Below are 21,700 nucleotides of genomic sequence, written 5' to 3' on the forward strand. Positions count from 1 at the left end.
TACCCATATTATAATTCTCAAGTGCTACTACAATCGATCCTTCCTTATTCTAGGCATTGCTCAAGCTAGAGAGCACTTGCAATTCTACCCTGGAAAACAGTTCTTTCTATTTATCCTAGTTTCTATAACCTGTCCTCATATATTCTTAATTTCTAAAGATGAACCTGTAGGGTTCATCACTGGCAGTGGATACCTATACTCTCAGGTAGCACATGCATCTGTCGTGTTGTTTCACAGTACAAGAAATGATCTAGGAAAAGTAATGACCCACTGGGAAGGCATAAGTAAATTTACATAATGAGGATCTAATACTCTTCCCTACATATAGAATAAGGTATTTTAAGGAGTTAAGTGGGTTTGAATATTTAAACTCTGAACAACCCTTACAAATTGTTCTCCGAATTTAAAGCAATATTCCATATGCAAGTCAGAATCTTAGAGGCTTGTTTTCAATGGCTGCTTCCTGCCTGTGGAGTATAAAAAGCGCTTTAACCAATCACTTCTAAAAGCATACATAGATAGAAGAGCTTCAATGTAGATATCAGAAGAAACATAAAAGAAATATATGAAAAGATGACACTGTGATGATAAGAAATAGTAGGTTGTAAGACTTTTCAAGTAGATTATGCAGAAACTGACAGAGCTTCTGTTTATACTCCACAAATGATCCACTAAGCAGATTTCTATCTTCATGGTAAGAAAAAGTGTTGAAAATGAGGTCAGTAGGTCTGAGCACAGGTAAATTATAGCATTCTCTGCCATTTTAAAGTGATTTCAGAGAAAATATATTTCTTTATCTACCACACTACACTAGCATTGATGAAATTAATTATAAACAAAGAATTATAGACCCTTCTCAACTGACTGATAAACTTTCAACTGAGCACAAGTGTCCTGATGACATCACTGACCTAGGGTTTCCTAGCTTCTGCTTTCACCTTTTAGGGGACAAGGAACCTATTCCCACATATTATACCAAAACTGTCTTCCCTTTGACTCTCAGCCAATGCTGTAATAGAAAATCAGAATGCACTCTTTGCCACAGAGTAGCTCTTTAAATGTATACAACAGTATCATCCAGCACCAAGTCATGCAGGCTTAGACAATCACTCAGTTCCCTCAACTATTTCTCAGATGAAAATGTCTCCTGGACTTTTTAACATCTTAATAAATGACTCAACATTTAACAAACTTCTATTATTCAATATTCTTTGAAGTGGGATTCAGAGGGGCACCTGGGTGGCACAGTCAGTTGAGCATCTGACTCTTGGTTTTGGCTCAGATCATGATCTCAGGGTCGTGAGGTCGAGCCCCATGTCAGGCTCCACGCTCAGCATGGAGACTGCTTGAGATTCTCTTTTTCCCTCTGCCCCTCCCGCTTGTGTAATCTCTCGCTCGCTCTCTCTCTGAAATACATAAACCTTAAAAAAAAAAAAAAAGTGAGACTCAGAAATAGACAAAAGAAGCCATGTGGGGTCTGACCAGAGAACAAGGAGCTAGGAATTATTCAGTTGATCTGGAATCCTACACATACGAATTTAGTCGAAGATTACATTAGTTTTATTTTAGTAACAGTGAGATACTAGAAAATATATATACTGGTCTCTATCCTTGGTTCTTGACACAGAGTTCCTAAATCCCTTGGAATTTCCTGGGTAATAGGAATATTTTTTGTTCTAATGAGGCGACTCTGGGTGGGCTTCTGGATAGAGGCTGGTCACTAGAAAAATCACCCCATAATTAGAAGCTTGGAATTTTCAGCCCTTCCCCCACTGTCCACTCTGGAATTCTCCAGAGAGCAGAGAGGGACTAGAAATGGAGTTAATAACTGATCATCCCTATGTGAGGAAGCCTCCACAAGAATCCCAAAAGTACGGGGTTTGGAGAGCTTCCAGGTTAACAAACATATCCATATACCAGGAGGGTAGTGTATCCCAACTGTACAGGACAGGCGCTCCTGTGTTCAGGACTCTACCAGACCTTGCCCTGCATATCTCTCCCTCTGACTATTCATCTGCATCCTTTATCATATCCTTTAATAAACTAATAAACCCAAGCCCTGAGTTCTCTGAGCTGTGCTAGGGAATTCACTAAACCTGATGAGGGGCTTGTGGGAATCTGTAGCCTTCTCAGACAGAAGTTGTAGGTAACCTGAGGACCTACTACTTGCAAATAGTGTCTGAAGTGGAGGGCAGACTTGAGGGACTGAGACCTTAACATGTGGGATCTGACACTATCTCCAAGTAAGTAGTTTCGGAATTGAGTTAAGTTGTAGGACACCCACTTGGTGGCAACAAACTGCTTGGTGTCAGAAACCTCACATATCTGGTGTCACGAGTATTGTGCAGTTGTGTGAGTAAAGGAGAAACTCAGGAGGGGGTCTGGAGGTTTCTCCAAATCAGTAACCTAGGTATAACCTGTTTTGTGAGTTTCTCTCCAAATAAAACACTTGGATCATTTTCATCTGACATTCTGTGAAATGGCATTTTTAAAACTTTCAACCTATTTTTTTCTATGAATGCTTTCTTAGTAGTTTAGAATTTTCGACTCCTTCCTTTCTGATTGTAATGGACATCTCCAGATCTTCACACACTTCACACTTATCTCTACCATTTGAGACAATCTTGGCTGTAAAATGGAGTAGCCAATGAATTGATTGAACTGGGAAATGGGCTTGTGCTCCAAAGCCCCCCTCTTTTTAAGCTGAAAACAAACAAAGAGATGATATTTTTATCAAGTGGTGAGACTAAATGATGCCGGAACCATCATCGCAGTGTGCCCTGTATGAATAAAACTAGTCTGTGAAAAGAACTCTGTGATGAAAAGCAAGACCCACTTTGGCCATGTTCAAAATACTGCTTCCAACTGTCCCTGAAGGTTAGCTGTACCCTTAGGTTCTCCATGGGTACATGAGCTAATAAATTCATTAAAAAGAAAAAGAAAAAGTCACTTTGCCAAAAAAACAAGTTCTAACTTAAATATAGATCTTTCTATGTAAAGTTTTACTTATTCCTCCTGCTCAACTTCTGTCTTATATTAGCTTTCCACTGCTGCTGTAACATAAACATGGTGCCTTAAACAATACAAATTTATTATCTGACAGTTCTGTAAGTCAGAAATCCTACATAAGTCTCATTGGCTAAAATGAAGGTGCTGACAGAGCTGATGAGAGAACAGAAGGCTGGCTGAATCTTTCTTGGTTGTCAGCTCAGGACCTCACTCCACCGAACCCCACCTGTATCCCAAAATCACATCAGAGCTGTGTTCCTTTCTGGAGGCTTTAGGGGAGAATGTTTTCTTAACTTTTCTAGCATCTAGAGACATCTGCATCCCTTGACTCAATTCTCCCTTCCTTCATCTTCAAAGGCAGCAACACTGTCTCTCTGTGACCATTCCCCTGAGTCACATCTCTCTCTGACCCTGACCTCAACTGGGAAAGGTTCTTTTAAGGACCTGTGATTAAGTGGGACCTATCTGGTTAATCCAGAATAATCTCCTCATCTCAAAGTCCTTAATTTTAAGCACATGTACAAAGTCTCTCTTGCCATCTAATGTAATATATTCACAGGTTCTGGAAGTTTAGGCACGAACATCTTGGGAGGGCATGGGGGGTTATTATTCTGCCTACCACTAAAAATGAGACCATCATTCCATCTCTCACATCATTCCATTCAGCAATAAAAATATATTAAACAGGAGAAGCCAGACACTCTCGACATTAATAGCAGCCTGTTAATCAACATTATTTGGAAACAATTGTTTAATTTAAAATGACTCTTTCAAGATCGTTTTTTTCTGGAAAGGAAATTTCTGCTGCTTTTATCTTTTTTGTGAAGATGAGTTTGAAGATTGTTACTGGATTTATCCAGCACACACTCAGAATGCAATCTTTGAAATGTAGCATTAAAAGTATTTTCAAACGCACATACTTGAAGCCCAAGGCTGCTATCATTCCTGAGTATAGAGAGTAAACACAGCATCTCTCTTTGTTTTACTAATTGCTTTGTTTCCCCCAGCTGCTAGCACAACATCTGCCAGGCCAGAATGCACTCCTTCCACACACCACAGAACCACTGCCGGCCAGATAAACGACCTACACTCCATGGTGTCAGGGCAACTGCTTTCCAGGTACTCAGCAGGCAGTTTTCAAGAGGCAAAGACTTCAAGGAGAAATGAAGCCGAAACCCCTCCCCTCCCAAAACCTTTCCAATGGTTATGGAGTTGTTGATTCTGTTACGATCTCACACTGTCTGCAATTTTATTGATTTTGTTTTTCAATAGAACTGTTAAAGATTACAATCCTCAGATAGGCAGAATGTGGGCAGATGCTCATATGCTCACACACAGTTCTGCCAAGATATTTTTACATCTTTCTGCACATAAAACAAAATTAAGACATGTGTTATAGATGCATGCCACTGGTAAACCACCTCCGAAGAAGGGAGCTTATTGTATGCTCATTTCCTGGATGAAGTATTAAAACAACTCTACCTAGAAAAAAGAACAGCACTTCCAAAATAAAAGAGATTTGCTTCTGAGGCACCTCATAAAACATTCCTAATTACCAAAACCCAATGAGACAGCAATTTGGGTCATCATATCCAAATGTCATCCCTGCTATTTCTAATTCAATACAAACTTCTTGTCACATCTACTGGTTAAGCATCAAAATACAAAACGCTGCAACAGCTTATGCTCTGTTGATGTTCATTCATCTACTGTGCATCAGAAAGGCTCATTTCAAATATGGCATGAAAGAAAGAAAAGTAAGCAAAAAAAAACAAACTCGGAAGAGACTTGAAATAAATTGCCTCAAGGAAAATGCTAAAAAGGAAAAACTACAAAATCATAGCCTTACCTTGGGAGACTTAGGCAGACCCACAGCCCTGTTCTCTGCTAAGGTGAGCAGGGTTAACTTTGTTTCCTCCACTGAGGGATGTTTGGGAGGGCGAGGTGGGGGATGGGAGAAAGAGCCTTCATATCTTCGCATCATGTAATACTGTTCTTCGGTGATCTCTTCAACCAGAGTCCTGACTAGAACTGATTCTGTGTCCCTAGAAAAACTATTAACTAACTGAACAGTCATATTTAAGCGACTGACAGGAATTTCCCAGCACTCCCTGGGGTTGGCAAAGTCACTTATAAGTAGATAGGAGTCTGTGATAGCTTCCTCCAACCGCAGTCCTGGTGTAGCAGCCAAAATGTCTTCTTCAATGGAAAGATCTCTCACAGATACCTTCACGTTGAAGGGAAAGCGGAACTGCGCACAGAGCTCAGAAATCTGGTACTGTTTCTTATCATGAATCACCTCTACGAAACCTCCTTCCATGTACAAAGGGAGCAGCGTTGTCTCATAGGATTTTTTGAGGATTTTTTCACAGGCTAGAACATTCACCACTTTTTTGATTCCCTCACAAAGGACTTGAGTCGTCTGTGAGTGATGCACTAGAAACTGGTCCCCAACAGATACGGATGACAGTTCGTCATGAGGGGGATGAAAGGCTTTGGTGGCCACCACGTGGAGACGCTCCTTTTCACTCTTTGCTATCTCAAGGTCATAGGCAGTTGGGAACTCCCGGGGTCGCCGCTTGAATTTGCCTTTATAGCTAGTGGGGATCAAGAAGTGCCTTTTAGGAAAATTGCTTCGAATTTCTGAAGCTAAGATCCTCGATGCCTGGTACTTTTTGTGGACCACAATGGTCTTCCCAGGCTGTAAAATGCTTCTGGGAAGCTCGTTTCCTTGAGGTGCCTCTATGACTTCGGCCACTATGGGGAACTCCTTACTGGTCATTTCAAAGAGATCTTGTGTAGATAATAGCTGAAGAAACCAGTTGGCATCGTAACTGTCAGTAATGTCTTTGACTTCAATATCTAAACTGGGGAGGATGCGGACTATATCTTTTCGGACTGAAAGAAAAAAAAAAGACTATGATATTTTGTCCATCACAATGTTGCTTTGATAAAGTATTAGAATCTCTCCTGGTGCCATAGATAAATTCCACTTAAAAAAATCATGTCGGGAGCCTGGGTGGCTCAATTGGTTAAGCAACTGCCTTCGGCTCAGGTCATGATCCTGGAGTCCCAGGATTGAGTCCCGCATCGGGCTCCCTGCTCAAAAGGGAGTCTGCTTCTCCCTCTGACCCTCCACCCTCTCATGTGCTCTCTCTCTCTCTCTCAAATAAATAAAATCTTTAAAAAAAAAAAATCAGATGTCCATGATATAACATTTCTTATGTGTGACTTTCTTTTTTTTACATTTTAAAATGAAGTAGATCATATGTAAAATCAACACCCATAAACTCACTGCTCAGCTTAAAAAAGAGATATTAACCTGTCCCTTGGAGCCCTATGAAGCTTATCAAAATTTCACCTTCCTCACTACAACCTAGGGATAACCATTCTCCTGATTCTAGAGTTAATCATTCTCCTGTTTTTTTAAATAGCTTTATCACACATAACATAGATAAATATATGTGCATATTTATAAATGTATATCTGTGTGTATGTATCTTTTTCAGAAGGTTTATAATATCTGAAGTCATGCTCTTGAGCTCTAGCCATAATATATGAAATTATCTTAGAAGAAAATTTCAATACTTCAAGTAAGACCCTTCCTGCATAAGGCCCAAGACATACATTCTTTACACAAAATTCTATCCTTCTACAGAACAACACTGCAAGATCATGGGATATAAGGTACTTAAGATTAATATATGGAAGTGAACAACAAGATGCAATCCTTTTTCAGTGTGAAAGTTATTCTTTCTCTGCTGATGTTCCATTAACCTGGATAGAAAAGGAGCATCACAGGTTGGGTCCCAGGCAGAGGAGCCATTCAGGAGCCTTAGGTATGCTGGTGGGGTGCTTACCAATGTATTCTTTGCCTAATGTGGCACTGGGGACTAATAAATCTCAAATTCTTTCTGAGCACCCTCTATCCTAGAAGTCTTTGAGACTACAGAGACACTGAAAATATTGTCCTAAAAGTATTTATCTGCTGTACATGCACTATCCCACATAGATTGTTATAATGGTCTTGAATTAGAAATAAAGTTACTATTAACAGGGTTGTATAAAGGTTTATATTTTCTCAACAATTTCCTACCATGTAATGTTTTATAGCATTTTCACAATCCACTGTTGTTTCCCAATATCTCCAGCCACTCTTCTGTCAATACACTTTCTTCCTTGCATGCTTTTGAAAACAAGTAATTTGGAAAATTTTGAAAACAGAATTTCCTCTTTAAAAGCATTACCTTGTTATTACTTTTTATGTTATTAACTTTATGCAGCCATCTGGAAACTGTAACTTTATAATTTGTGTCATATTACTTGCACATGTTGTGTAACAGAGTTCCTGAAGACATAACATGAAAAAGCATTATTTTAGGGGTGCCTGGGTGGCTCAGCTGGTTAAGTGTCTGCCTTCGGCTCAGGTCATGATCTCCAGGTCTTGGGATCGAGCCCCACGTTGGGCTCCCTGCTTAGCGGGGAGCCTGCTTCTCCCTCTCCCTCTGCCTATCCCCCTGCTTGTGTGAGTTCTCTCTCTCTCTCTCAAATGAATAAATAAAACCTTAAAAAAAAGAAATAAAAAGTATTATTTTATATTCTTAAATAGAGAACAGAAAAAAAAATCAATGGCTGTCTAGAGGATGAAGATCTGTAAAAATTCTTCATTTAAAAAATAAAAAGGGGGCATCTGGGTGGCTTAGTCGTTAAGCGTCTGCCTTCGGCTCAGGTCATGGTCTCAGGGTCCTGGGATCGAGCCCCGCATCGGGCTCCCTGCTTGGCGGGAAGCCTGCTTCTCCCTCTCCCACTCCCCCTGCTTGTGTTCCTGTTCTCTCTCTCTCTCTGTCAAATAAATAAAATCTTTAAAAAAATAAATAAATAAATAAATAAATAAATAAATAAATAAATAAATAAAAAGAAGACTAAAAGCACACTCATTCATCAATTCATTGTATAAAGCTTAGCATACCTAAATTTTTTTTAGAAGATTTTATTTATTTATTTATTTATTTATTTATTTATTTATTTATTTATTTGACAGAGAGAGAGAGAAAGCACAAGCAGGGGGAGTGGCAGGCAGAGGGAGAGGGAGAAGCAGGCTCCCTGCTGAGCAGAGAGCCCGGTGCAGGAATCTATCCTAGGACCCTGGGATCATGACCTGAGCTGAAGGCAGATGCTTAACCGACCGAGCCACCCACATGCCTCACATGCCCAAACTTTTAAGATTGTTGCCACAGGCTTCCCTGCATCCCAAGGTAATTTTAAAAACTCTAAAATCTCAACAAGTTGGATAGAAATGAATGAGGTTTAAGAATTGTAGAACTAGCGCTAGGTAAGCATCATAGGCTCATGCCATTTCTCAAGTTGAGGCAACAGTTAAACACTGGTAGATGGATGTCATTAAGGACTTTCTGGGAGCTCTATATTGATCCACCAGAACACAGGGACCCGAATGTAACCTAGATCCCAATCTATATTTGGGCACTACAGCTTTGTGGGTACAACAGTCATTGATTATTTTGTTGACCAACATAGCCCAATGTCTTGAATATTGCCTGGCACACAATAGGTACTAAATAAATGAATTGAATAAAGGAAAAACTACTGCCAGAACGATGTCCTTGATTGAGCACTAAAGGATGTGATCTATAAATAAGTAGAGTTCCACATAAAATTTCATTGAGAAAAATAAATTTCTACTGCTAATGCTCCTGCTATACATCATAGAAGGTAGTATATGTATCATTTAAAACATGCTCCTTTCGGTTGTAGTTTATCTTACTCAATGGCTTATTCAGTGCAATAAGTATTTTTACTTTCACTGTTTAATTTCTATGAAACAACAATCTAGACATTTTAAGGTATAAAAATAATCACAGTGAACACACCTTAGTAGAAGATCCAATAAGGAAAAATAGTACATGTGGTGAAAATCAACAACTCTTCTTTGATCCATCAGGGAATTGAGGTTACAGGGCAAACCATCACCCCCAAAATGAGAGAAATAGGTGAACATAGACTTACAGCTTATTGGGAGCAGAAACCACCACTGGATTCAACAACTAGTAAGAACACTTTTTTTTTTTTTTAAAGATTTTATTTATTTATTTGAGACAGAGAGCATGAGAGTGGGGAGGGTCAGAGGGAGAAGCAGACTCCCTGCTGAGCAGGGAGCCCGATGCGGGACTCGATCCCGGGACTCCAGGATCATGACCTGAGCCGAAGGCAGTCGCTTAACCAACTGAGCCACCCAGGCGCCCCCTAGTAAGAACACTTTAAGAGTAATTGACTACTTGCTGGAGACAAAGCCTAGATAAGCTTGAGAGATAAAACTTCTGGGGTCCAAGTTTAGCGGGATCCTCCCACACTTTCTTGTTTATTCCCAAGAGCCCCACCAAGTTCTCAGGGTGAAGATCAGAGAAAAATCCCCTCATGCTTCTGGCAGGGCCATGGCAAAAGTCAGAGAATTCAGTTTTCCTTAAAAAAGGTCTGCCCTCAAGGAAAACTATTTTACCACAGCCTAACCAATCTGGGTTTTACCAGAGTTTAACTGACATAGGGGAAGGGAAACACCCAACTATAACCTCCTCTATCTTTCCACATGGGGGAAAGGAAATACCCAACTCCAGCCCCCACTTGCCAATATTCTACCTCACCTAAGGAGGCATGGGGAAGAAAGCTGAGAAGCACTTGTGAAGGTCACAGGGCAACTAAAAGACTCAGACCTAAATAGAGGATTATAGAATGCATCTCCTCCCTTACACCTTACTAACCATATCAATAAGACTTCTGTATAATAATGGGGGATTACAACTGAAACATTTATATTTCTGTTTAAGAAGAGGTCTCTAGAAAAGACAACAGGGGAGACAAAAAACAAGGACACTGAATAAAATTTTAGCCTCTGACATCTACAGATACAGAAAACTGTAAACATGGACTAACTCACAGCTAGATAAAAAACCTCACATTAAAGGCTTATTTATTTGCCTCAGTTTCTTTTATCTGATACATCATGTCTAGCTTTCAACAAAAAATTACAAAGTATATTAAAAGGCAAACAAACAGTGTAGCCTGAAGAGACAAAGCCAAACTCAGATATGCAGAGATTTTGGAATTTTCAGACTGGGAATTTAGAATATGATTAATATGCTAAGAGCTCTAATGGAAGAAAATGACAGAAAAGATGGGTAATGTAAGCAGAGAGATGGAAACTTTTGTAAAGAATTAAAAGGAGGGACGCCTGGGTGGCTCAGTCGGTTAAGCGTCTGCCTTCGGCTCAGGTCATGACCCCGGGGTCCTGGGATCGGGTCCCGTGTCGGGCTCCCTGCTCCACGGGGAGCCTGCTTCTCCCTCTGCCTCTGTCTCTCTCTCTGTCTCTCATGAATAAATAAATAAAATCTTAAAAAAAAAAAAAGAAAAAAAAAGAATAAAAAGGAAATGTTAGGTGTTAAAAACATAACAGATATGAAGAATGACTTTGATTGGTTCATCACTAGACTGGACATGGCTAAGGAAAGAATCAGTGAGCTTGAAGATATACCAAGATATATCAATAGAAACTTCCCTTAACTGAAAAGCAAAAGAAAAAGAATGAAAAAAAAAAAAAAAGGGACAGAATATCTAAGCACTGTGGGCTAACTACAAAAGGTGTAACATGTACACCACAGGGATGCCAAAAGGAAAACAAGAGAGAAAGGAACAGAAACAATATTTGAAGTAATAGTGGTGAAGAATTTTCCAAAATTGAGGAAGCTTAGAGAACAGCAAGCATGATAAATACCAAAAAACCTTCACCTAGGCATATCATATTCAAATTGTAGAAAATCAAAGAAAAGCAGAAAACCTGAAGAAGCCAGAAGAAAAAAAAATCTTATCTCTAGAGGAAGAAGGATAAAAATTAGATTGTACTTCTCTTCAGAAACCATTGAAGCAAGAAGAGAGTAGGTGGCATACTTAAACTGTTAAAAGAAAAAGAAACCCACCAACCTAGTATTCTGCCTCCAGCAAAATTATCCTTCAAAAGTCAAGGGTGGCAGAAAATGCCACCCCAAAATAAATCACTTTGGCATCAAGATTATTTTGAGCTAAAGGCACTTGAAAAACAGCAGGTGCAAGAAGAGTATTCTAATGTTTCCTTTTCTTCCTGAAAACAGGAGATGAAACTCCCATGTGAAAGATGCCCTCCCTATATCAGGAGAAGAAACATCCTTCTACAGGGAGTTAAAGCCAAGTGAATTCTGTCAAAACAGACCTTGTTAAAATAATTCTTACCTTTCTTTAGCCTCCCTACATAGTTTAGTTACTTCTCTGCAGTTGCCTCTTTTCTTCAAACCAATATAAAAGCATGTAGGTTTTGCCATCTGGGGAGTCTTCACTCCCTTTTGAGGGCTCCCCTTTCATATAAAACATGTAAATCTGTCCGCTTTTCTCTATTTAATCTGTCTAGTAAGTCAGTTTAATTCTCAGGCCCAGCCAAAAAGCCCTAAGAGATGACTGTCTCTACATATTTTTTTTAAACAAGTTTTGTCAATTCTAGCCCTGCAATTTCTCTCAATTGCTAGTTCCTCCTACATTATTATCTAATAATAATAATTCTTATATTTGTTGGAAATTTTCACTTTCTAAGTTTGATTTCTTTGTCATTTACTTTCTAAGATTATACTTCTATTTTTCTCAAAAGCGTTTTTTTTTTAAGATTTTATTTATTTATTTATTTGACAGAGAGAGCAAGAAAGCACAAGCAGGGGAAACAGTAGAGGTAGAGGGAGAAGCAGGCTCCCCACCAAGCAGGGAGCCCAATGCGGGGCTCGATCCCAGGACCCTGAGACCATGACCTGAGCCGAAGGCAGACGCTTAACTGTCTGAGCCACCTAGGCGCCCCTCTCAAAAGTGTTTTCACATCCAATTGCTCAGTGAATTGTTTATATTCTTGTATCACATTATACTCTTTATAGTGATTATTGGATGCACTAATAATTTCCAAACTTTGCCTTATTCTAGGCTTTTTTTTTTTTAAGATTTTATTTATTTATTTGAGAGAGAGAATGAGAGAGAGCACATGAGAGGGGGGAGGGTCAGAGGGAGAAGCAGGCTCCCTGCCGAGCAGGGAGCCCGATGCGGGACTCGATCCAGGGACTCCAGGATCATGACCTGAGCCGAAGGCAGTCGCCTAACCAACTGAGCCACCCAGGCGCCCTATTCTAGGCTTTTAAGTTAAAATTTCTTTATAGTTCATCCATTTGGTATCACCTTTTTTTTATGAATATTCTGTGAATTATCTTTTTTTCCCATTTATTCAGCTTCATTTCAACTTAAAAGAAACTCTCCCGTGAATTTCATTTTCTTTAGATAGTTCTTCCCTGGTTCTACTGTTGTTTGTATTTATGAATAGAGAAAGTGCCTTTTGGGTTGCTCTCTAACATTTGTAGCAGAAAAAAAAAATCATCATGACCTTCACTGAGAAATCAAGAGTCATTTAAAATGAATGCACTTAGGGGCGCCTGGGTGGCTCAGTTGGTTAAGCAACTGCCTTCGGCTCAGGTCATGATCCTGGAGTCCCGGGATCGAGTCCCGCATCGGGCTCCCTGCTCGGCAGGGAGTCTGCTTCTCCCTCTGACCCTCCCCCTTCTCATGTACTCGCTCTCTCTCATTCTCTCTCTCTCAAATAAAAATAAATAAGTAAATCTTTAAAAAAAAATGAATGCACTTATATTTAATATGGGTTTATTTGTAATACATTTCCTTTTCTATTTTTATTTAATTTATAAAAGCTATGAGAAGTGACCAGCCATTTTCTTATACTGGATGATACATGTCAACATGTGTTCTCCATTGATTTTTGTAATGGTTATTTTTTTATATCAACTTGACTGGGCTACAGTACCCAGTTACTTAAACACTATTCTAGGTGTTTCTGCTAAGGTATTTTGCAGATGTGGTTAACATCTAAATCAGTTGACTTTGGGTAAAGGATGTTATCCTTGATAATATAGGTGAGCCTCATCTAATCATTTGAAGGCTTTAAAAGCAAAAACTGGAGTTTCCCAGAGAAGAAAAAAATGCTGCCTCAAACTACAGCATCAACTTCTGCCTGAGTTTACAGCCTGCCAATCTGTCCTAGGGATGTTGAACTTATTAGCCTCCATAACTACATGAGGCAAGTCCCTAAAATTAATTAATTAACTAATTAATATGTAATTTCATTTATATTACAATATAATTATATATAGCATTATAAATATCTCTATTTCTCTGGAGAACCCTGACTGGTAAAATATTTACAGTTGGTAGTGTAAGAATAAATAAATACATATATAAACTGTACCTTATACTTCTTGCTGTCTGATATTTCTATTAGCAATAAGATTACTTGCCTAAAGGAAGAAAATGAAATGGAAGTGGACTAAAGTGTTCATGGGTTCTAAATATCATGTTAAGTCACAATATTTTCATAGGCACATTAGGAAAAGCATCACTAATAAAAATTGAACCTGTAATACAAATATAAGTGATATCAACTTTGGTGCCCTGAAGTGAATATTCATTCTCCTTAGCTATTAAATTCATAAATATGTTATCATAATAAATCAAATCTGGATATGGTGAGTGAGAAAACTTTGTTACCTAAACAGGAACTTTGTACTATGCAGTATGTATACACAGAAACAAATATCTTAGTTGCTTCATTCATTAACTCATGTATTTGATTTATTCAATATTGAACACATTCTCATGCATTGAGAAGATAAAAATAAATACATAAGAAACTGACTCTGATATGTTTATAAATTACTGAAGATTATGTTTTATTATAAATATTGTTTATAAATTATACTTATCTTTTAGCAATATTAGCAACCAGTTCTTTCAAGATTATACTAGGTCCAGGGAAAGCTCTGGGCTGGGATTAGTTTAAGTAAGTAGTGAGGTTTATAGGTGAAGTATGTGGCTTTCCAACCTTTTTTTTTCTCTCAAATTTACCATGAGGACAAAAAGAAGAAGGAAAGAAAAAAAAATAAGATTCAGTGAAACTAAGACATCTGCAATCCTTACACGGAATGAAGGTAGAGCTCAGGATGGAAGAACGGTCAAAAATTTGGCAGAATAGAAAAAGGAAAGCCTATGTGCTAAGAAGCCATAGCACAATGAAAAGTCAGCCTTTTTTTGCCCCATGAGATCTCAAAAAGGCTCATAAATTGGAGGCATAAGGCCCCTCTGACCTGTGGATGAGAATATAGGGACCTAAGGAGGTTATCTGAATGTCTGAAGAGTGCTTAACCCTAGGTCTCCAACTCTATATTCTGGGGAAGATAAGCAGTCACCCCTACTACCTCTCTCTTTGCAGGAAGCGGTAGATACAGAGTCGCAGAATCTGGAAACTAGGCATAGGTGAGTGGGGGAGAAACAGGGGACTGAAAGCAAAGGAGTAAGTCTAAACCTGTGGGGGAATGGTGAAACCCTTAGCAACTTCCCCACTCAGCTACAATAGTTTCAGAAGCTCCATAAGGAATCAGAAAGATTCTTCTCAGGTGAAACTGAACAAGTCCTAGAGGAAAGGCTCACAGAGCCTGAATTTAGGGAATGCTCTGATGACAAAGCTGGCAAAGTGAAACCTAAAATTCAGAAACAAAGAGCTTGTATGTAAATAGGGCCTCACTTGTAAATTAAAAAAAAAAAAAAAGTGTCTCACATATAAATATGAACAAATGGCAAATAATCACCAGGCATTTGAGGAAAACAATGAGAGTGACAGACCAAAACTTTTTTTTTTTTTTTTTTTTTTTTTGAGGGAGAGGGAGAGAGAGAATCTTAAGCAGGTTCTGCCAAGCATGGACCCTGACTCAGGGCTCTAACGACCCTGAGATCATGACCTGAGCTGAAATCGAGAGTCAGACACTTAACCCACTGAGCCACCCAGGCGCCCCAAACCTTTTTTTAAAAATGCCCAAAAGAGGCAGTTAAATGCAAGAACACAGAAAACTTTAAGAAACTGTAAAATATTCTCAGAGAGATAAGATATTGCATTCTTAAAACAAGAACACAGTAACATTTAAAAAATGATGTAAGAAATAACTCTTGGAAATTAAAAATATGATAGCTGAAATTAAAAATTCATTAAAACAGTTGGAAATGTAGTTAAGGAATTTTCCCTGAAGGTAAACCAAAGACAAGAAAGATGTAAAATAAGGAAGAAAATAGTCCTAGATCAGTATGGGAGCTTCAACAAAAGATTAGAAGTTACAGAAAGAGAAAAGAGAAAAAAATATAGTTGAAAGAAAATTATCAAAGAAATTATCTCAGAAATGAAATATCTGAATTTCCAGATTAAAAATTGCTATCACAGTCAAAGAACAGGACTACCCAGATGGTTTTAAATGGAAGTCCCAGGACAACACTGTTATGGATTAAATGTTTTCATCCCCCAGTATTTACATGTTGAAGCCCTCCTCCCCAGAGTGAGGTATTAAGAGGTGGGACTTTTGGGAGATGATTAGAATTTGATGAGGTCACCAGGGTGGAGCCTTCATGAAGGGGATTACTGTTCTTCTAAACCTGTATAAAGTCAATGCCTTGAAAAATAGCACTATCTTTATATTATTTGGAAATTTAAATGCAAATACAAGAAAGTAAGTACAAAATATTTAAAGCAGTTACCTTGAAGTAGCAGAATGTGGGGAAAAGTTGGGAATGGTCAAGGGCATAAGGTGTGCTGATCATTTTGTAATAAATCCTTTTACCACTATTTGACTTTTTTGACTTTGATAAATATTGAGATTATTTTTTTAAATAAAATGAAAGAATGGAGAAAGGGGAACCCTCTTACACTGTTGGTGGGAATGCAAGGTGGTATAACCACTTTGGAAAATGGTGTGGCGGTTCCTCAAAAAAATTAAAAACAGAGCTACCCTATATGACCCAGCAATCGCACTACTGGGTATTTACCCCAAAGATACAGATGTAGTGAAAAGAAGAGCCATATGCACTCTAATGTTCATAGCAGCAATGTCCACAATAGCCAAACTGTGGAAAGAGCAGAGATGCCCTTCAATAGACGAATGGATAAAGAAGATGTGGTCCATATATACAATGGAATATTACTCAGCCATCAGAAAGGATGAATACCCAACTTTTGCATCAACATGGATGGGACTGGAGGAGATTATGCTAAGTGAAATAAGTCAAGCAGAGAAAGTCAATTATCATATGGTTTCACTTATTTGTGGAACATAAGGAACAGCATGGAGGACATCAGGAGAAGGAAGGGAAAAAATGAAGCGGGGGGAATCAGAGGGGGAGAAGAACCATGAGAGACTATGGACTCTGAGAAACAAACTGAGGGTTTTAGAGGGGAGGGGGGTAGGGGGATGGGTTAGCCCAGTGATGGGTATTAAGGAGGGCATGTACTGCCTGGAGCACTGGGTGTTATATGCAAAAAATGAATCATGGAACACTACATCAAAAACTAATGATGTAATGTATGGTGACTAACATAACATAATTAAAAAAAAAAGAAGTCTCAGAATACTAAAAGATCAATGTTTGGGGGGGTTGCTATTGATTTATCACCTATTATTCAATATTCAGATACTGCTTTTCTGATACGTGTGATTTCAACCCTCAGCTTATAAACGAGTTGATATGTCATGTAACTAAGCAAAAACTGTACCCTTAAATTTTGGAAGGCATTGAGGTTTTTACCTAAAATGAAATGCAGCTTTTCAACTCTTGAAATTTTCATTAGGGGAGAAGTAATTATCAATCTGTACATCAAAACATAACACAATTAAAAAGTTTTAACAAGCAAGATTTCTGATTTTTAGTAGCAACTTTAAATAGCAGACTCAATTTTTCATTTGTAAATATTATGCATTTCATTTGTCACACAACATGAATTTTATCTTCCAATGAAAGGCACAAACAGATCTTACTATGACTTATAGGAAACTAGTAGTTAAAGGTCTTGGGTGGTTATTTATATCTATTTTCTAAAGAGATAGAATGTTTTACAAATCATGAAATGTATAGTGAGTGTCAGAGGGGCTTCAGGCCTGTAATGAGGATTATGACCAAGAGTTTCCAGGAACTGATATTTCATTTAAACATGTCCTGCTACTTCTTTATGATGCCTAAATGTTTACATCAATAACATATTAAAAGCCTAACACCAGGAGTAGAATACGTTATATTCCTTCTTTCCCTATTTATTATGTTCTCTTTTCAGCAAATCACTATTTCAGAACTTCCTATAGTTCTCAATCTTTTTCATCTTGCTTTTACCCCTAAGGTTTCTCTAAAATTTTCTATCCCTGCCTCAGACCTATTCTTTTTCTTGTCACTTGAGAAAGGGAAGACTTGAGACAAGAGGGTTTTCAACTATGCCTGAACTCAAGGCCTTCGGAAAGTAACTTAGCAAGCAATATGCCGTTGACTTCAAGGCAAGTTTGAATCTTTAGTATTAGAAAGAATAATGTAAAACAAGACCACAATTGATTTTATAAAATAGCCTACATGTTATATTTAGAAGAAAAATGCCTACAACAATAATTTTTAAAATTGGACTTTCTGTGTTGGACACCTGTCCTCTATTTCTGGGGAATATTCTGCAGTCAGTACACATGCAAAGGAGTGCCATACAGCATCTGTCCTGAAATTGCTATAGAAAAAGAACTAATGTTTAAAATAATCCCTAAGAAATTAAAGATCCAAAATAACTTAAATCAAAATTCAATTTTAATACCATTAAAGAATGGGAATTAGATTAAAATATTTTGGAAAGGACTTTATTTCAACCAAAAACTTTCTTGGGACCTTGGTTAGCATGAAACCACATCTAAGTCCATCTAAACAACTGTGTTAATATGTCCTGTTCATCTATCAATGTTTATATTTAGTAAACTGTATCATCATCCAACTAGTAGATCAAGCCAGAAGCCTGGGAATCACATTGACTTCTTTCCCCCTTCCATTAGACCTTCAAAATCTTACTGATTGTATTTCTTAAATACCCATTAGGAGCAAGTGTCCTGTTGATACCACTATTGTACTAACCCCCCAATATCCTGCCATACACCCAATGGTCTCCTTATAGTCCTCTGACCCTGTTCCTGAAACCCTTTATTAATTTGCCCTTTGGATAAAGGTTAACCCCTTCACATGTATTTCCAGACTCTCCATGACTGACTCCACTACCCCACTGCATGTTTTGGTATTTGTCTCAACCTGTCCTCCCTTTTCTCACACCAGCTACACTGAGCTCCAATATCTTGCTTACCTGCCTTCCTGGAAACTGCTATCACTTCCTCCAGTGTTGTCCCCTCTTTCTTTGCCTGATTATCTCCTACTCACCCTCCAGGTCTTAGTTTAAATGCCATTTCCTCAGAGAAGCCTTTGTTGATCCCTAATCTAAATTCATTAAATGCAGTAACCACCTTGTTCCCGTGCTTAGGTTCTGGGTTGGCCTACATTTGCAGCTGTGTGATAGGAGACGCCAATGGTTTTAAAAAATTAACAAATTTGAAAATGAGAAAATGCTTTATCTATTATCTATGAAAAGTGAGGAGAACTCAATTATCACTTTCAATTACACATTTTGGGATAGTTAACAAAACACTAATGTGAGGTCTAAAATTTGCTGTGACTTCCATATTTTGTCATATTAAAAAATGATCGTGCTGTGCCCTCAATTTTTCACAATATTAAAATATAATCGCTACTTGAGTGGAATTTGTACCTTACTTGTACCTTTAATTCAGATGAATTAATTAATTTCTGGTTAAATTACTTACATGTAACAAAATTTAACATGTAGTTCTAAAACCTACCCAAAGGTCCACATCAGTTTTTTCATATTTATATAAGTGACCAACAACCAACAATATTTATAGGAGCAGAGATAAAGAGAATTTGAGGTATCCCAGGGATAGCCTTTGACCAAACATTTTTACATACTGCCTTTTCCTCAAGTATATTATGTATAGTACCTTAATATACTCTTATTTGATTCTCAAAACAACTCTGAGAGGTAGGCAAAAGAGGTATCATCATCCCCTTTGCAAAGACACAGTTTAAATGGCTCAACCAAAGTCCCCACCTATTAAGTTACTGACCCAGAGTTAGAATCCAGGACTTTTGACTGCATACAGAACTCTTTGCTCCATGGTTGCCCACTTATGTGCCATAATCTTGAAAATTCGAAGTATTAATTCCTTCAGGGTAACAAAGCTCTCTCTAGCTATTTCTATTTTATTTTTAAGATTTTATTTATTTATTTGACAGAGAGAGCGAGAGAGCACAAGCAGGGGGAACAGTAGGGGGAGAGGGAGAAGCAGGCTCCCCGCCAAGCAGGGAGCCCGAGGTGGAGCTCGATCTCAGGACCCTGGGATCATGACCTGAGCCGAAAGCAGACGCTTAACCATCTGAGCCACCCAGGCGCCCCTAGCTATTTCTATTATTAAATGCAAATAATTCTATAAAGATCACATATTAAAACACACTTATGTGTGAATTAATTTGTCACATCATTTTCCCTTAAGTCAGAGATACTCCCAGCTAATAAGATTTATATGTCCAGTGATGGGTAGCTGGAAAAAAGGGAAAAAAAAAAAAAAAGCCTATCAAAAAAAATAGCAGTAAGGGATATATTAAGGAAACTTTGTATCTTTATCACTTTGTTGACCACCTTCATACAAGAAAGCCTCTTTCTAACTACATATGCTCAATATTTAAAAGTAGTTCTTTTCTGACCATGTTTAACTGGCAGTGATAGAAATAAATTAGTAGTTTAACCTGTCTGCACCTGCCAATTCCCGCAATTTACATTTGGATAGCACCACACAACTTACAGTATGTATTTATATACATTATTCCATTTGATCCTTGCACCAAATACATGGTTTACTTATTTATAGATGAGACTCTAACTCTTAGTGGGTTTAAAGGACAAGTCAGGGACAGGGTCATATTCTTCAAACTCTAAAGCCTTCCTCCTTCCCAAACCCCACAATGCTCACCCTCATAGAGCATCATTCCCAGTGGATACTTACATTTCATCACACCTTGAATTTCATAAACAGGCTTGAGAATCAGAGCACCATAAAAGCCTTTAGGGAATGGATTTGTTAAGTCCCACTTATTTGAAAAACCGGTAAGCTTCACAGTTCGTGTTCTGTTCTTCGGGATCTTCCATTCAACAATCTCCTTTAGGGTATAAATATGTTCATCTTCACACTCATAGAATTCTCCTTCTTGTGACAAAGGCAAAGTAAACGAGTGATTCTGATGATTCCTTACCACTCCACAGTTCACCATTATCTCTCCACTGATCTCTTCAACTGAGTTGAGCATGATTTGCTCACCCTGTTTTACAGTGAGATTCTCTAGTTTTAGATCCTTCTGATGATAGAAGCAAGGATGCCCTAGTCTACTTGATCCAATATGAATGGTCCTTGTTATTTCTTCCATAGTGAGGTATGGAGTTTTATCGGCCACAATCTTAAAAAGACCTAAGAACAGAAGAATTATATAAATTAAAGAGAATTCTTACAATGAAAGTTCTCTTAAGAAAATCACAGTGAGAGAGTTATAAAACAAGTACAATGTAGCTTTTAAAAAGTAATGCATTTGTTTTAATCCTGAATTCTTCTAGGTCAAATTGTAATGTATAATTTGTAGATTACTGGATCATCGGATCCAGGCAACAGCAATGGAAACAAGGGGAAAATACCTGGAAAGAGAAAAGCCCCTGTTCTTGGAAGTGGGAAATATGAATGAGATACTGACTGGCTGTATCCCAACTACCTGTGTAATCTTGAGCAAGGCATTTACTCTCTCAAAATCACATTTTCTATTTTCAATTTTTAAATTGAGAGGATTGGATTAGATCGGTGTTTCCATAACTATATTTTCTGGATGTACCAAAATTAAAAGATATTCCAGAAGAAAACTGTTTCATGGTCAAATTAACAATCACAAAGTTACATACCTGGAAGGAGACAATGGTGATGGTTATACAACATTGTGAATGTACTTAATGACACTGAATTGTACATTTTTGAATGTAAATCTTACCTTATGTGCATTTTACCACAGTAAGAAATACCTACATATTTCCAATTAAATACTTCTCAGAAACTTTAGCTGCACTGCAACTCACAAGAAGAGAATATAACATGCAGAATTTTGAAATTTTGATTATAAACTCTTGGGGAAACATCTATTAATAAATTACAATATACCATCCATGATATATTGGTGTTCCATGTAACTCTCCTTGGAAAATGCCAGGTTAGGTAGTTCCAGATTGAATACTCTTGGTGATACATCATTCTTCTCATTGCTTCTCTAAGTTTGCCGGAGTTTCACTATTAGAAATTTTTTCCTCTAATACTACTGGGATAATCACTAATATAAGGAATTTTTGCTGTTTAAGATATAGCTTTTTAGGTGTGCATGTTTAATTCTCCTCTTTAAATTACTTTTATTTTATTGGTACATCTGCCTTGTAGCATATTCAGAAATGAATTTATTGAAGAGGTTTTAATAAATTTCAGAGAAAATAAGAACAAAGAAAAAATTAGGTAATTGCTTTCTTAACACAAAAGTAAATGAATGATATTATATACTATCATGAACTAAGTAGATTATCTTGCTAGATACTCATTAGACAATGAGAAAATCTTACTAGAATTCA

General features: G+C 37.8%; 1 protein-coding gene across 1 annotated transcript in view; it reads right to left on the reverse strand.

Annotated features, from left to right (window-relative positions):
• The window catches only part of THEMIS (thymocyte selection associated), a 187,610-nt gene that overhangs the window by 81,176 nt on the left and 84,734 nt on the right, over positions 1-21,700 (reverse strand). The window contains exons 3-4 of the mRNA XM_034990585.1: positions 20,055-20,513; positions 4,859-5,907 (exon numbers count right to left, since the gene is read on the reverse strand). Of these exons, the coding sequence (XP_034846476.1) occupies positions 4,859-5,907; positions 20,055-20,513 (1,508 nt within the window). The remainder of the gene's footprint in view (positions 1-4,858; positions 5,908-20,054; positions 20,514-21,700) is intronic.

This window comes from Mirounga leonina, unplaced genomic scaffold (genome assembly GCF_011800145.1).
Source record: "Mirounga leonina isolate KUSES-001 unplaced genomic scaffold, KU_Mleo_1.0 Mir_53, whole genome shotgun sequence".
Classification (NCBI taxonomy): Eukaryota; Metazoa; Chordata; class Mammalia; order Carnivora; family Phocidae; genus Mirounga; species Mirounga leonina.